A 16,242-nucleotide genomic window follows, 5' to 3' on the forward strand; every position below is an offset into this window, starting at 1 on the left:
TGTGTGTGTGTGTGTGTGTGTGCAGGTGTTCGCTCTGATCTGTGACGCAGACAATCCTCAGGTGTTCACCGTCGAGTTCATCCGCGGTCAGATACGCAAGTACTGCTCCACAGAAAGGTACAGCATCTCAGACGCTCCTGTGTGGTTCTGCTGGTTATATCAGAGTCTGACGATGTGTGTGTCTGCAGGGACTCTCTGCTGGCGAGTCTGCTGGACAGCGTGCGGGCGTCGGGGAACAGGGACGTGTGTGTGAAGATGGCCCCCACACACAGGGGCCAGCGCTGGGGCCTCCTCAGCATGCCTGTGGATGAGGAGGTGGAGAGCCTGCACCTGCGCTTCCTCGCTGCTCCTCCCAGTGCGTCCATCAGCTCAAGCCTCTCACATTAAACTCTGTGTTCTTCCATCATCTACAGTGAATGATGTTTGGAGAATCAGATCACACTGCATGCTGTCCTCTGACTCCTGCAGGATCTTTAATGCTGTGGAGCAGGACATTAGATTTATATTTCTCATAAATGACATGTTCTTGGCTCCGCTGGTCAATATAGTTGTTTTTCTGCTAATATTAGTAAAAACCCACTGCTGAGAGAGCAGCACAGAGAACTTCAACAGACCTTAGATCAGTTTCATAATACAACATCACTGCAGCTCCAGAGAGGAGTTAATAGTAGAAGCGCTGCGGTTATGTTCTAGCCATGATAATGTGTGTGTATATATGTATATACAGTACCATTCAAAAGTTTGGGGTCAGCAAGTTTTTTAATTAATACTTTTATTAATCAGGGATGCATTAAATTAATCAAAGGTGACACAGTAAAGGCATTTATAATGTTATAAAACATTTCTATTTCAAATAAATGCTGTTCTTTTGAACTTTCTATTCATCTGTGAATCCTGAAAAATAAAATGTATCAGTTTCCACAAAAATAGTGTGTAGCACAACTGTTTTCAACATTGATAATAATCAGAAATGTTTCTCGAGCAGCAAATCAGCATATTAGAATGATTTCTGAAGATCATGTGACACTGAAGACTGGAGTAATGATGCTGAAAATACAGCTGCGCATCACAGAAATACATTACAGTTTAACAGATATTCACATAGAAAACAGCTATTTTAAACTGTAATAATATTTCACTATTTTTACTGTATTTTTGATCAAATAAATGCAGCCTCGGTGAGCAGAAGAGACTTCTTTCAGAAACAAAAAAAATCTTACTGACCCCAAAAATGGAAGATGTGATGAATCTGTATTGTTATTTAAAACGTTTGAAAATGAAAACATACTAAAAACGAACTACTTTATATGAGTTTAATTAATTTGTGTGAAATGTAAAGAATCCATCCAATAAAAAAAATCATTTCCAATCAGTTTTTTTTTTCCATTGGTTGTAAACTCGAGTAACTGTGTTCTGTTTGTTGTTCTTTCTTGTAGATTGTAATTTTGCAGATGCAGTGTTCAGATTTAACAGCAACATCTCTTACAGTGGAGTAATACACGCCGTCACTCAAGACGTGAGTCTGTCGACTGAGCTTCATTTCTGTGTGTTTGACTCCATATGACCTCCATCCCTCTACTCGTTCCTTTTCTAGGGTCTTTTCTCAGAGAACAAAGAGAAACTGATCAGCAATGCCATCCTGGCGCTCTTATCTCAAGATGTGGAGCTGCCGGGGCCCAACTCTGAGCTGGAGGCCCAGTTCCTTTGGGTTAGTCTGAAACCATTTTAAGATAATCTTCATTTGTTTTGCCATTGTACGTTTCCTCTTTTGTTTAAATGCTTTACGCCTGCTCTCTCTCTCTGTAATCTTTCTGTCATATTTATTTATTTCTGGGTCACTGAGATGTATGAATTGACTGGTTTGTGCTCCTGTCCACTATTTATACATCTAGGATTCATTCAGTATTTGTATTGAACAAGCAAATATTCAATGGATTATCAGAAATGGCATCTTTTTTTATTTAATTTTATATTTCTGGGTCGTCTATGATATATAAATTTTTATATGACAAATTTTAATTTTAACAATTATTTTATGGGCGTGTTGCAGGTTTAGAGAGAAGTTGGGAGTGAAAACTGTTAAAGCACTGAAGAGAAACCACAACGGCGTGACGCATGCAGCTATAGACATGCTGTGTGCTCTCATGTGTGTAAGTGAAGCTCTGACACAGTTTATTCCAGTTAAACCGAACTTTTATTTTGACAGGTTTCTGTGAATACCTTTATGCTTCTGTGTGTATGAAATGAGGATAGTTTTACTCAAATGAAAGGGTAAAATGCAGTGACTCTCAGAGCAGTTCTGGGGATGTTGTTCATGTATTTATGTCCTCATTCAGAGAGATGGCACACGCTAAAATCACGGCAAGCATCACGCGTGCTTCAGTGTGTGTGTAGTAAACAAAACCACGCGTCATTCATTCACACAGAGACGCAGAACATGCCGGCTTCATATTTAAAGCCTTTTTGCGGCTTAATATTTACAGATACTAGTCCATATCGCAATTTAATTTAAGTGTAATGACCTACTTTTGATTAATTCATCCAAACTTTGACAAATTCCGTGACATTCCGTGTTAGACAGTAAATTCCATTTTTATGACTGGATTCCATCTGTGTTTTCCGCATCGCAGAAATCATAATGCCTTATAAAGTTCAAAAGAACAGCATTTATTTGAAACAGAAATCACTTGTAGTTGTAACATTATAAATGTCTTTACTGTCATTTTTGATCAGTTTAATGCGTCCCTGATGAATTCTTCTTTTGAACAGTCATGTATTTGGTCCTTCTGTCACAGCATCCGTCTATGGCCATCGTCAAAGGCGCGGGTCTGATCATGAAGGCCATCATTGAGGTGAGTCCTGCCCTTGTTCCTCCAGTGTGTCTGTGTGTTTCTCTCTGTGTCTGATCCGAGCGTGTCGTCTGTTAGGAGGGAGATAAGGAGATCGCTAGTAAGATGCAGGAGCTGGCTCTGAGTGAAGGAGCTCTTCCCAGACACCTGCACACCTCCATGTTCACCATCAGCGCTGACCAGCGGATGCTCACCAACAGGTCAGTTCAGCTCAGACTGACCATCTCACACTGTAACGCAGGCCTGATCACTGTCTTCTCACACGCAGGCAGCTGAGTCGTCATCTGGTGGGTTTGTGGACCGCAGAAAACTCCACGGCCCTGAACCTGCTCAAGAGGATCCTGGTGAGCAGACTGGACATTCACGAGTGCTTTTCTTCTAGAAACAACACTGAAATCCTCAATCATTGTCTGTCCTTTAGCCCACCGGTCTGCTGGCGTATCTGGACAGCTCTGACCCCGTGCCTGAGAAGGACATGGACAGAATGCACATACGTGACAACGTCAAGATCGCCACGGTACGAGCCACCAGCACTCTCACTCTCACATCTCTTAAAGCAATGGGATGAATAAAGTAAACATTTAACTAACAGATCTCACCAGAATTCAAATTATTGATTACATTAAGAATTGCAAACATTTTATGCATTACAGGATTTCTGAAATGTTGTTTAAATATGACAATTAAATTAAATATGCTCTCATTTACATTCATTTCCAGAACAGAAATCTGTACATTGGATAAAGCCAGGCTCAGTAATTCTTGTTTTTATCACTCCATAAATCCAAAAAACAGTCAACAGACAGAAAACAAATACATTTTATGCATGTTGTATAAATCAGTGTGAATGATATATAAACAAACCCCTCAATAAAACTCTAAAGTTTGGTGTATGTAAGAAAAAAAACTCTTTAAAGATCTACAGACGCAAATAGATAAAGTGCAATAAAATAAACACTTGTGTATTTAAAAAATGCGTATAAAAATGTTTTCCTTCTAGTAGTGTGAACAAAAAAAACAAAACTATATGAACAGCTAAACAGCCCAAAATCTGTCTGTATTTAAGCATAAAAATACCATAATATGTTTATAGATATTTAGGAAACGTGGTAAGTTCACATACTTGTTTCTATAGCTAGTTACTTTGAAATGCGTGTTCCGTGTCGGAACATCTGTTTTTGTTTTGGTCTGTTTCGACTCCCTGGTTTGGAAAACACAGCATATTGCAGCCATGGAAGCCATCAAATGGTTCTACGTGATCTGAAAGCCTCAGCGTCCAATCCATCTAAAAACCTCTATGACCAGAGGAATATTAAACACAGATCAATGAACTCATCTGTTTACAGTGTAAGCTACGCTCGTTCCTGTTGCGTGTTCTCAATCTGGCAACCCGCGTGAGCGTCGAGTCAGAGAAGGAGAACCTACTCTCCAAGATTTAGAATTTGGACTGTAGGACCCATTTCAACCTTTAATCCATATCAATCCATTAATGATAGTTTTTTTTGCAGGACCAGTTTGGCAGGAATAAAGTCCCGGAGTGGCAGCGTATCGCGGGTAAAGCTGCTAAAGAGGTGGAGAAGTTCGCCAAAGAGAAGGCTGACATCGTGCTGCTGCACTGGAGAGATAAGATGGGCATCGCTCAGAAGGAGGTGAGTGCTGTTAGTACTGCTGCTCGAGGAGTTATTGAGTAGGGAATGGGATGCAACGATATTATCAATATCATGATATCGCCATAGCAAAACTGTCTTGATATTATCGTGGTCACATGACGATATGCTATAGTATGATAGTTGTTCCGAGCAAAAAGTGTAGTTTTTCAAATATATTTAAACTTCTTATTCTAACATAAAAAGTTGTGTTTTGGGCCATTATGCTTTGGCACAGTAAACTAAAACTGAAAGCACAATATGCTCAATGTCTTCGTCAAGTCTGTTTCAAAGCGAAGCACACACTTCGTTCATGCGATCAGCTCGTGATCCGGTGTTTTCCGCGTCTCAGATCGGCTCGTTCACACTGAATGAATGCAGTCCACTCCTTTATTTCACGTGCTGCGAGTTTAGCGCACGATTGGGGACGCAACCGACACCAGTTATGCTTTATTTTCACGGCAGATGATGACAGCGTTTCACTAGATTTGTAGTGAGACACATTTTTGTAAGCATGTTTTCACTGAAGCTGGAGTTTTCCTTCAAAATAAAAGCTCTGCTGCCGTTTCCATCAAAAGTGCAGTATATGAATTTCTGACAGCTAGCGGTTTAAATGCAGTCCAGATTCAAAATATCTCTTTCAAGTGTAGAAATTAGGAAAGAAGTATTGTAATTTCCCTACTGTAAAAATATACCTATGAAATATTCATTTTCATTTTTTTTACAGTGCAATTGTTTTACAATATATGACTATTACAGTCATTGTTGTTGTTATTATTATTATCATATTCTAATTTGTTTGGCTTCCTAAAATACCAGTGTGAATGTAACTTAGACTGAGACACTACATCACAAATAAAAAGAGTTGAGTCCAATTTAAAGTTCAGGTACGAGTCAATTCACTGACTTTCTTCTGACTCCAGTTTTCTTAGTTAAGAACATGGGTTGCAGCTCTTAATTTTGAACTCTTAAAGTGCATTAGATAGAAGAATTTAACTTTAAAATGTACAAAATTTTTCAAAATGTACAAAATGTACCCATTCTTCATTTGTCTTTTTTTTTTTTTTATAAATATCGCAATAAATATCGTATCGTGGACTTCATATCTGGATATTATTGTATTGTGAGATTGCTATCGTTGCATCCCTATTATTGAGCTAGTGCTGCTGGAGCTGCTGGTTTCTCATGTTGCTGGTCTGGTTTGGATGCTGTTCAGACAGCTCATCTTTATGCTTTGTGTTTTTATGTGTGATGAACTTTCAATACAGGCTCTGTTGGGTTTCTCTAATCTTCTGTCTCTGCTCTTTACTAATAATAAACATGATCTAATGATCCTCATAGCCAGCTAAACATTTGCAGACCATCACTGTGCCTGTTTCTGTATCTGATAGCACTGCCCCTCATTTCACAGCTAAAAAAGGTTCAAGTAAATGCAAATGGATGAAATTCTAGCTATTGCCGATATGCTGATCATGTATTTTCATGTCGTATGAGTGTCACAACATAATATACGATAAAAAAATTATTCATTTTGAGATTTTCTAAAAATTAAATTGTGCTGTGTTATTGAATTATTAGTGTTTTCTAAAGACTAACTTTAAGTGAGCATTAGATGATACCAAATGTAATTTAAATGTAAAAACACTGGAAATGTGCATGAACAATTAAATATCGACTGTTATTGATAAATAAGGAAATCTCCACCAAAACAATAATAAACACCTAAACTTGATCAGAGTGTTGAACAAAACTTACATGCATCTTGCATCTATTGATGTCATCTAATCCCCATCTTAAACCCAAGCTGAATTATGATTTGAAGCATGAGCTGCAGATGAAGGCACAGCTTTGGTGTCATGAGCATGAGCTACACAATCATCATCATCATCGTTTCTTCGCTCTTGAGCCTCCAATCACGCAAATTCACGTTCCTGCCACCAAAAGCCAGCTTCATTGAGATTCTCACAGTGTTCGTTAAAGTGTGATTGGTTGACCTCAGGACCAATAACCTCTCTTATCTCTGCCCCCCCATCGGCTCTTATTGTGGTTTCTGCTGTCAATCAATGCAGCAGGACAGGAATAACCTGGTGAGTAGTTTTATCCAATCAGAGCCTCTCTCTCTGTTAGCCCCTCCCTTTCTCATGTCAGTCACTCTGTCTCATGTAACACGTGTGTGTTTTCGTTCTGGTGTCTCGTAGCTGTTGCACACTGACTGTATTAGATCAGTTGGCATGTCTCTCTTCAGTTTTTTCATATCACGTGTTGATCATTTCACAGCTCTGGTGTCGTCAGCATTATCCTTACATCCCATAATAGATGTAGTTGTCTCATAAACCAGCGTTATATTCAGAAAATGCAGAACATGCTGTAGAGAAAGACCGAGAGCCGCTTGATTCCTTCTCTGTCACTGATTGCAGAACGCAAACCAGAGGCCGGTCATCCTGAGGAAGAGACGGCAGCGGATCAAGATCGAGTCCAACTGGGAGCTTTTCTACTACAAGTAAACGAGCTGCTTTAATGAATGTGAGTTCTGTGCGTGGGTTTATCAGAGTGTGTGACGCTCGTGCTTGTGTGCAGGTTCCAGCTGGATCACGCTCGCTCTAACCTGATCTGGAACCTGAAGACTCGCGAGGAGCTGCGGGACGCTCTGGAGGCAGAGATGCGCTCCTTCGGTGTGGACCGCGAGCTCGGCAGCGCTAGCGTCGTCTCCTGGAACCACCAGGAGTTCGAGGTCTGCGCTTCACATCAGTGACTCTGCAGCGGTCTGAAAACAATACTGGGAGATCTAACTCCACACGATACGCTGAGAAGTACAGATATTTAACACCAGTTTTGATACCACAGAGAAAAACTGCCACGGCATTGAGGGCATTTAGAAAACCTTTCGCTTCGGTATGGAGTGTACCGAACAAATCGTTCCATTATTTCAGCAAATTCAGACAATAAATGTTATTTTGTCGATCGTCTCGGTTCTAACGGCAGCGTGGAGCGCGATCATCCCTTCCTCTTTATTACTAACTAGCTTTAACACGAAATAAACATGAATGAACATCTCACCCCTCATATAATCACTCAGTTAGCGTTTCAGCCGCAGAAAGACGTCATTAAAACAACTTGTAAACAAAATGTCACGTAGCAATTAATTCACCTCAGGCAAGTCATCAGTGGCCACAGCTCGAGAAATATTTTCTAGTCTAGTGAAGAGCATTTTGCGAAATATTAGACTATACTTCATTATATTTTACTTTACCTGTTAGTGATGTCTTAATTATTTAATGTATGCTTAAATAAATCTTTTATGAGACAAGTTGCGACAGCCACTCTGTAAATTATTATATTTGAACAATAAATAGAGATTGTGTAATTTAGAAGTTAATTTAAAAACATGTTTGCATACAGTTTTTTTAATTTTAGTGTTTATTAGTATAGTTAAAAATAAGTATTAACTGAATTTAAGCTTGGGCTCTGTTGTAATTGTAACCTTATAGTAATGTAAAAGGGCTCCCTATAGTTCAGAGCAGAAGCTGAGGTAGATTTTTATCCCTAAGAAAATTTTAATTATGATTGAATTTATTTAAATAAAGCACAATTTGTTCAGTAAACCATTGTTTAAGTAAAAAGAAGCAATAATGTTTAGTTTTTTCCTCCTGCTGTACCGAAACTATACCAAACTGTGATGTCAAAACCGAGTTATGCACTGAGCCATCATGTTTGTGTACCGCTACACCTCTAATAATAATAAAAGTATTAACTAAGACAGAAACATAGTAAATTCCTTACACAAAGCCTTGTTTTTAAACTTCTGTATTGTTGACAACAGTAGTATATAGCCTGAGAATCACAGCGAGATCTGCTCATTCAAAAGCATATGAAGCCTGTTGGGTTGTGTTCAGGTGAAGTACGAGTGCCTCTCTGACGAGATCAAGATCGGGGATTATTACCTGCGTCTGCTGCTGGAGGAGGATGAGAGCGAGGAGTCTGGAGCCATCAAGAGATCGTAGGTTTCTGAACACAGACGCTGAACCGTGTGCATCTCGTTAGCAGTATCCTGATCATCCGTCTGTGTTGTTCTCTAGGTACGAGTTCTTTAACGAGCTCTACCATCGCTTCCTGCTGACTCCTAAAGTGGCCATGAAGTGTTTGTGTCTGCAGGCGCTCACCATCGTCTACGGGAAGTGCTGCGAGGAGATCGGACCGTTTGCTGACACCAAGTACATCGTGGGCATGCTGGACCGGGTCAGTGTCCAGCGCTAGATCACAGAACTGAAAGCACATGGCTTGAAGTTAAAACTGCTGCGGTTCCTCATGTTATGGTGCATCAGTCCTTCTCTGAATCATACGTCACTAGAACCAGTGTGTTGTAATCTCATGCTTTTGCTGCTGTATGTCTCCAGTGTACAGAAAAGCTGGAGAGAGACAGACTCATCCTCTTCCTCAACAAACTCATACTCAACAAGGTGAGTGACATGTCAGGCCCTCCACATACACCGTGAGACACGCGTGTCTTGGAAACACTTTTATGATTTTGCTATTCCTGTTCAAACAGAAAAATGTGAAGGATATGATGGACTCTAACGGAGTGCGTATACTAGTGGATCTGCTCACCCTCGCTCACCTTCACACCAACAGAGCCACTGTCCCGCTGCAGGTGTGTGCTCAAAATATACATTTGTTTTAAATACATTAACACTTTATTCATCATGGATGCATTAAACTCATCAGAAGTGACAGAAAAAACATTTATAATGTTAAGTAGATTTCTATTTCAAATAAATGCTGTTCTTTTGAACTTTCTATTCATCTGTGAATCCTGAAAAATTAAATTGATCACAGTTTCCACAAAAATATTGTGCAGCACAACTGTTTTCAACATTGATAATAATCAGAAATGTTTGTTGAGCAGCAAATCAGTATATTAGAATGATTTCTGAAGATCATGTGACACTGAAGACTGGAGTAATGATGCTGAAAATACAGCTGCACATCACAGAAATACATTACAGTTTAACAGAGATTCACATAGAAGACAGCTGTGCTACACTGTAATAATATTTCACTGTTTTTACTTTATTTTTGATCAAATAAATGCAGCCTTGCTGAGCAGAAGAGACTTCTTTTAAACAGTGGTATGTTTATGATGTGTGTAATGTGGATGTTAAAGTCTCTGTTCATGGGTCTGTGTGTTGTTTTCAGAGTAATGTGTTGGAGGCTTCTCCAGACATGAAGCGTGAGAGCGAGAAGGAGTGGTACTTCGGGAACGCAGATAAAGAGAGGCGAGGGCCTTTCGGCTTTGAGGAGGTGAGCGTGTTCACACCGCAGCTGGAGCATGTGCAGGTGATCCGGGCTTGAAGCTCTTCTTCTGTGTGCTCAGATGCAGGAGTTCTGGAGCACCGGGACGCTGACGGCTAAGACACGCTGCTGGGCTCAGGGCATGGACGGCTGGCGGCCGCTGCAGGCTATCCCACAGCTGAAGTGGAGTCTGCTGGCCGCAGGACAGGCCGTGATGAACGAGACGGATCTGGCCACGCTCATCCTCAACATGCTCATCACCATGTGCTCCTACTTCCCCAGCCGGTACAGCCTCGCTCTCACAGCTGCATCCACAGGACACGCACAGTGCGCCTTTTACAGTCAAACCACGACACCAGATATTGTTTTACTAGTAGCAGGACACTATAGTTCGTCTATGTAAGCGAGGATAGCAAAATAAATAAACTGTGACATACCCAAAAATTTAGGACCGAAAATTATTCTGACACTTTGACCTGAGCATGTTTTGCCTCTGTGTTTTCTTTCATTTCTAATGTGATCTTTTTACACCACAGACTGAACTAAATTAAGCAAGGCTATGTAATTGGTTGAGCTAAATTGGTATTATCTAATTGTGTTCTTAAATTTAACAGCAGAATTCATTACATACCTTTCTATCAAAGTTATCTGACATTATCAAGATGAATTTATTCTGACAGTTCTTGTCATATTTTATTACCATTTTCTAAACTATAGCGAATAAACTGTGATAATGTGAGAAATGTTGAAGGCGTCTGAATAAATTTTGGTTTGACTGTATCTTTATAAATCTGGCTTTTTTCCTGCAATTCTGAGAAAAAAGTCAGAATTGTGAGATATAAACTCAACTCGCAATTCTGTTTTTTTTTCTTTCTTTTTTTTTTCTTCTTCAAAAAATCAAAAAGGCAGTTGCAACTTTTTATGTCACAATTCCAAACTGTTTTATATTGTGCAAGCAAGATAAAAAATACCTTTTTTTTAATTTTTTTATCCAGTGGTAGAAACAGGATTCCATATGAATGCCATTGCGTTAAATAACAAAATATTACAAGTGGCAAAAAATAAATGCAAAAGTGTGTGAAAACTTCTACTTCAGAAGAAAAAGGTCTAGAATCATCTGATCATTTCCTAAGCAAAGACATTTAGACATCTTCATGCGTTGAAATATGTTTAAACATGCATTTTTTTCTGTCTTCTAAATAATAATACTCACTGTGTCTGTGTGTTTAGGGACCAAGATAATGCCATTATCAGGCCTTTACCAAAGGTGAAGAGACTCATCAGTGACAGCACCTGCCTGCCGCACATCGTCCAGGTACACATCACTAGCTCTGTGTAAAACAGTGTTTATAAAGGCGGGGTTCATCAGCTTGACTCCAGTGTTCCTTCTCCTGTCCTTCAGCTGCTCTTGACCTTTGACCCCATCCTGGTGGAGAAAGTAGCTAACCTGCTGTACCTGGTGATGCAGGACAACCCTAACCTGCAGCGGCTCTACCTCACCGGAGTTTTCTTCTTCATCATGATGTACACCGGCTCCAATGTGCTGCCCGTGGCACGGTACTCTCCCTGCATCTCAGGCCATGAGAACTCAGCTCTGTGTCCTCTGGCAGCACAGTTTCAATCCTGATTATGTGCTGCAGAGAAATTACATTTATGACATTTATGTTACGATAGCTTGCCATATGCGTAAATATTTTCTTCTCTGTAGGCTCTTGAAATACACTCACCTGAAGCAGGCCTTTAAATCAGAGGAGGTAAAGCTGCAGATATTGTGCATCTGTAGATGAATAGCACAGTAAATCTGAGCAGGTTTGATCTGTGTTGTCTGTGATGACCCGCAGGCTAAAGGTCAGGACATCGTTCAGAGGAGCGTGTTGGGCTCGATGCTGCCGGAGGCCATGGTGTGTTACCTGGAGAACTACGAGGCCGAGCGCTTCTCCGAGATATTCTTGGGAGAGTTTGACACGCCTGAAGCCATCTGGAGCAGTGAGATGAGGTCAGCTTCTCGTTCCTCGCTCCAGAACTCCTGTGCTGTGGGTCCAGGATTTATGGGTTTCGTACCACTTGAATTTGTCTTGATGAACGCTAAACACTAAAAATTGAAACTGTATTTAAAATAGGAAACTGTATTTAAAAAAGGTTTAAATGACATATTTTTGGTTACTATTACTATTATAGTTTTGGTTAATATTTTAAATTAGATTTTATTTTCATGTTTTTGGCTTTCGTGTTAATTTTAGGTAAAGTTTTAGTAATTTTGTTGTTTGTCATTTTTTTATTAGTTATATACAGTTTCTATTAATTTATTTCAATTTTAGTTATTTTAGTACATTAAGTTAAAGTAATTGAAATTGAGAAGTGAGATGAGGCAAACATCTAGACTTCTGTGGATCTAGAGGTGTTTTTGTATTTCTGTGTGTATTTTTATGGTTCATATGTGTTTTGTTCCACTTGAATTTGTCTTTATGAATGCTAAATACTAAAACTAAAACTAAAACCTAAAGTAATATTTCAATTATAAAAAAATATATAAAAATTAACTAAAATATATTTTTAAAATATATTTGACTTTTTTACTTTGTTTCTCTGAAAATTAAAGAGATTTTAGATGGGTAAACCTGTGTTATTAGTATCCTTGAGATACTATTATAGGTTTTGTTAATACTTTGAATTAGATTTTATTTTATACTTTCTGCTTTCAGTTTAGCTAAAACATTTTTATTCATTTTTGTTGTTTTTAAATGTCTATATAATTTTTGTTTCAGTTTTAGTTATTTTAGTACATCAAATTAAACTAAATGAAAATGACAAAAATTGCCATGTTGACTAGGTGAGTATTTTTTCTGTTAACATTAATTGTATTCCAACAACAAACATGTTCTTTAAGGTTTTATTTAACTATGCTAACCCAAAGGTAAACGTGAATTAGCACAGAAGACCTGCTCCTTCATGCTGGTTGATTGTGGTGTGTGTTGACAGGCGTCTGATGATCGAGAAGATCGCCGCTCATCTGGCAGACTTCAGTCCTCGTCTGCAGAGTAACACTCGCGCTCTCTATCAGTATTGTCCCATTCCTGTGGTCAGCTTCCCTCAACTGGACAACGAGCTCTTCTGCAACATCTATTACCTGCGGCACCTGTGTGACTCCAGCCGCTTCCCCGACTGGTCCATACGAGACCCGGTACACACATCTACAGACACATTCAGAGCCTGCTTTCTTGTGTGATGCGAAGGCCTTCTGTGATGGTCTGTGCTCTGCAGGTGAAGCTGCTGAAGGACACTCTGGACGCCTGGAAGAGAGAGGTGGAGAAGAAGCCGCCCTCCATGTCTGTGGATGACGCCTATGAAGTGCTGAACCTCCCTAAAGGACAGGGACAGTGAGTCCGACACGCTCTTGCTGTTAAAGACAAAAGAGCTCACTTTTTTAGTACTTTATTTTTACATTAGTTGTATTTGTATTTATTATATGTGACCCTGGACCACAAAACCAGTCATAAGGGTCAAGTTTTCGAAATTGAGATTTATGCATCATCTGAAAACTGAATAAATAAGCTTTCCATTGATGTATGGTTTGTTAGGACAATATTTATATATAAATATTTAATATTAGTATTTATATAAATATTTAATATTTATATATATAAGTAGGAAACTTACTGTAGCTAGCTGTACATCAAAGAAAATAAAATAATAAGACTGGGCATAGACATAAATCAAGGATAGCATAAAAACACAAGACAAATACACATCTGAGAATTAATCGGCCGAGGAATTAAAAGCCACAGTTAATAAATGAGCTTTGAACAGAAATTTAAAACTAGAGATGGTCTGAGCAGATCTGATCCAAAAGGGCAATGAGTTCCAAGGTTTGGGGGCAGCGACTGAGAAAGCACGATCCCCACAAAGTTTTAATCTAGATCTGGGAACCACTAAACGAAGCAGGACAGATGATCTCAGGGGCCTAACAGAGGAATGCCGGTTCACTAATGTCCACCCATTCAGAGATTAAAAACAAACAATAAAAGTTTATATTCAATTCGGAGACGGACGGGCAACCATTTCAGAGAAGACAGGATAGGAGTAATATCTCACAGCCACATGTTGAGCTGCCTGTAGATGTGCCAGAGCTTTCTGGCCAACTCCCATATAGAGAGGACTACAATAGTCTAAGCATGAGAAAATAAAGTCGTGAATAACTATCTCTAAGTCTCTAAAAGAAAGAAAGGGCTTCATCTTTGCTAAAAGTCTCAAATTAAAAAGCAAGATTTGGCCACCGAATTTATTTGCTTTCAAATTTAAACTCTGAGTCAAAAATACACCTAGATTTTTCACCACTGCTTTATTATGCTTAGCCAAGGAGCCAAGAATAGAATTTGTACTAGTTTGATTGCTGACTGGACCAAAAAACATTAATCTCAGTTTTATTTTCATTGAATTTTAAAAAGTTTAACGCCATCCCGTACTTGATGTCAGTTAAGCAGTTCAAAAGCGAGCTCATACCAGACCAGTTGTCTTTTCGAAGTGGCAGATAAATCTGCGTATCATCGGCATAGCAATTAAACGAAACTCCGTGTTTCCTAAATATAGTTCCTAAAGGGAGAAGGCACAGTGAGAACAGAAGGGGGGCGAGAATAGAGCCTTGAGGAACTCCACACTTTAGTAGAGCTGATACTGACATACATTCGCCCAATTTTACCCCAAAGCTTCTATCTGCTAGATACGACTTAAACCATTTAAGAGGAATCCCACGAATTCCAACATGGTTTTCCAGCCAAGAAACCAAAATATTATGATCAACAGTGTCGAAGGTCGCACTCAGGTCCAATAACATTAGGATCGACGAGGCTCCAGAATCAGCATTTAATAGTATGTCATTTATACTTGTTAGCGTAAATGCCTGCACCAAAACCAGTGATAGTTTAGTGTCACATGACCATTTCATTCCATTCTGACTCTTAAGAATCAAAAAAACTTTTTTTCCTTCTGTACCTATTAAACTTTTATTTGTATATCACTAATTTTTTTGATTGCTTAACCTCTGTTCTCACAGCTTCTTATGTGACACTGTAGCATCTGAGAATAGTGCTTATTAACTGTAATCTTTGTCCTTTGATGATTTGTGTGTGTGCTTTTAAAGGCATGATGAGAGTAAGATAAGGAAAGCGTATTTCAGATTGGCCCAGAAATACCATCCAGACAAGAATCCGGAGGGCAGGGTAAGTACAGCAACACTGCGTCTCATTATGAGTGAATGAATAATAAACTCTAACCAGTCTCGATGTGTGTGTGTGTGTGTGTGTTCAGGACATGTTTGAGAAGGTCAACAAGGCCTACGAGTTCCTGTGCACCAAATCGGCCCGTATTGTGGACGGTCCTGACCCAGAGAACATCATCCTGATCCTCAAAGCCCAGAGCATCCTGTTCAACAGACACAAGCAGGGTTCGACACGCTCCTCTCAGATAGCTCCTGATCTCCAGACGCTCAGAGACTGATCTCCTTCTCTCTCTCCTCAGAACTGGAGCCGTATAAATACGCCGGCTACCCCATGCTAATTAAGACCATCACCATGGAGACGGGTGATGGGCAGCTGTTCTCCAAGACCTCGGCTCTATTACCTGCTGCTGCTGAGCTGGCCTTCCACACCGTCAACTGTTCAGCGCTGAATGCGGAGGAGCTGCGGCGGGAGAACGGCATCGAGGTCAGCATGTGTTGACATTACCAGCAGCAGTCACACTGTGGCTCTTCACTGTCTGCTGAGTGTTGATGAGGCTTGTGTGTTGTGTGTCAGGTGCTGATGGAGGCTCTGTCTCGCTGCGTGTCTGTGCTCACCGCCTCCAGCAGACCGGAGGACATGGCAGTGCAGGTACATCAGCACAAACACACATGTGAGAGAGAGCGGCGCTTCGAGGAAGCTCAGTGAGCTCATGCTATCGGTGCATTGTGGGTGTTCTTCAGGTGTGCGGGCACGTCTGCAGGTGCTATAGCGTCGCTGCTCAGTTCGAGGAGTGCAGAGAGAAGATAGTCGAGCTTCCCAACATTATTAGAGATGTTTGTCACATTCTCTACTACAGCAAGGTAAGAACACACATCGCTTTATTACACGAATATGACTCCTATCCACTGTCAGAGAGCAGGACACATCTCATTCTTTTGCAAATAGAACACCACTATCTGTATAATTTAATTATGGACTTGATATAAAACGTGACACTTGCTCTTAAAAGGGACATTTTGTACTTATGTAGAAAATCTTGTATTATTATTAAGGTGTAGGTAAATATTATTAATAAGATCACTTAAAATGTTGGTCAAGATTTCTTGTATCAAAAATAAAATATTTTTTTTTATAACATCATCAATATGAATAACATCACTCGCACACACACACATCACTCGCACACACACACACACATCACACGCACACACATCACGCACACACACACATCACTCGCACGCG

General features: G+C 39.8%; 1 protein-coding gene across 1 annotated transcript in view; it reads left to right on the forward strand.

Annotated features, from left to right (window-relative positions):
• Positions 1–16,242, forward strand: part of LOC107693458 (dnaJ homolog subfamily C member 13-like) — a 66,824-nt gene that overhangs the window by 32,208 nt on the left and 18,374 nt on the right. The window contains exons 7-35 of the mRNA XM_016492864.1: positions 26–117; positions 189–355; positions 1,437–1,516; positions 1,595–1,708; positions 2,028–2,148; positions 2,770–2,852; positions 2,928–3,049; positions 3,118–3,193; positions 3,271–3,366; positions 4,358–4,498; positions 6,913–6,995; positions 7,073–7,226; positions 8,389–8,492; positions 8,572–8,731; positions 8,890–8,952; positions 9,042–9,143; positions 9,689–9,793; positions 9,867–10,069; positions 11,015–11,099; positions 11,187–11,341; positions 11,493–11,538; positions 11,626–11,780; positions 12,764–12,965; positions 13,046–13,161; positions 14,922–15,000; positions 15,089–15,224; positions 15,299–15,483; positions 15,574–15,648; positions 15,741–15,860. Of these exons, the coding sequence (XP_016348350.1) occupies positions 26–117; positions 189–355; positions 1,437–1,516; positions 1,595–1,708; positions 2,028–2,148; positions 2,770–2,852; positions 2,928–3,049; positions 3,118–3,193; positions 3,271–3,366; positions 4,358–4,498; positions 6,913–6,995; positions 7,073–7,226; positions 8,389–8,492; positions 8,572–8,731; positions 8,890–8,952; positions 9,042–9,143; positions 9,689–9,793; positions 9,867–10,069; positions 11,015–11,099; positions 11,187–11,341; positions 11,493–11,538; positions 11,626–11,780; positions 12,764–12,965; positions 13,046–13,161; positions 14,922–15,000; positions 15,089–15,224; positions 15,299–15,483; positions 15,574–15,648; positions 15,741–15,860 (3,420 nt within the window). The remainder of the gene's footprint in view (positions 1–25; positions 118–188; positions 356–1,436; positions 1,517–1,594; positions 1,709–2,027; positions 2,149–2,769; positions 2,853–2,927; positions 3,050–3,117; positions 3,194–3,270; positions 3,367–4,357; positions 4,499–6,912; positions 6,996–7,072; positions 7,227–8,388; positions 8,493–8,571; positions 8,732–8,889; positions 8,953–9,041; positions 9,144–9,688; positions 9,794–9,866; positions 10,070–11,014; positions 11,100–11,186; positions 11,342–11,492; positions 11,539–11,625; positions 11,781–12,763; positions 12,966–13,045; positions 13,162–14,921; positions 15,001–15,088; positions 15,225–15,298; positions 15,484–15,573; positions 15,649–15,740; positions 15,861–16,242) is intronic.

This window comes from Sinocyclocheilus anshuiensis, unplaced genomic scaffold (assembly GCF_001515605.1).
Source record: "Sinocyclocheilus anshuiensis isolate Anshui unplaced genomic scaffold, SAMN03320099.WGS_v1.1 scaffold987, whole genome shotgun sequence".
NCBI classification, from domain to species: domain Eukaryota; kingdom Metazoa; phylum Chordata; class Actinopteri; order Cypriniformes; family Cyprinidae; genus Sinocyclocheilus; species Sinocyclocheilus anshuiensis.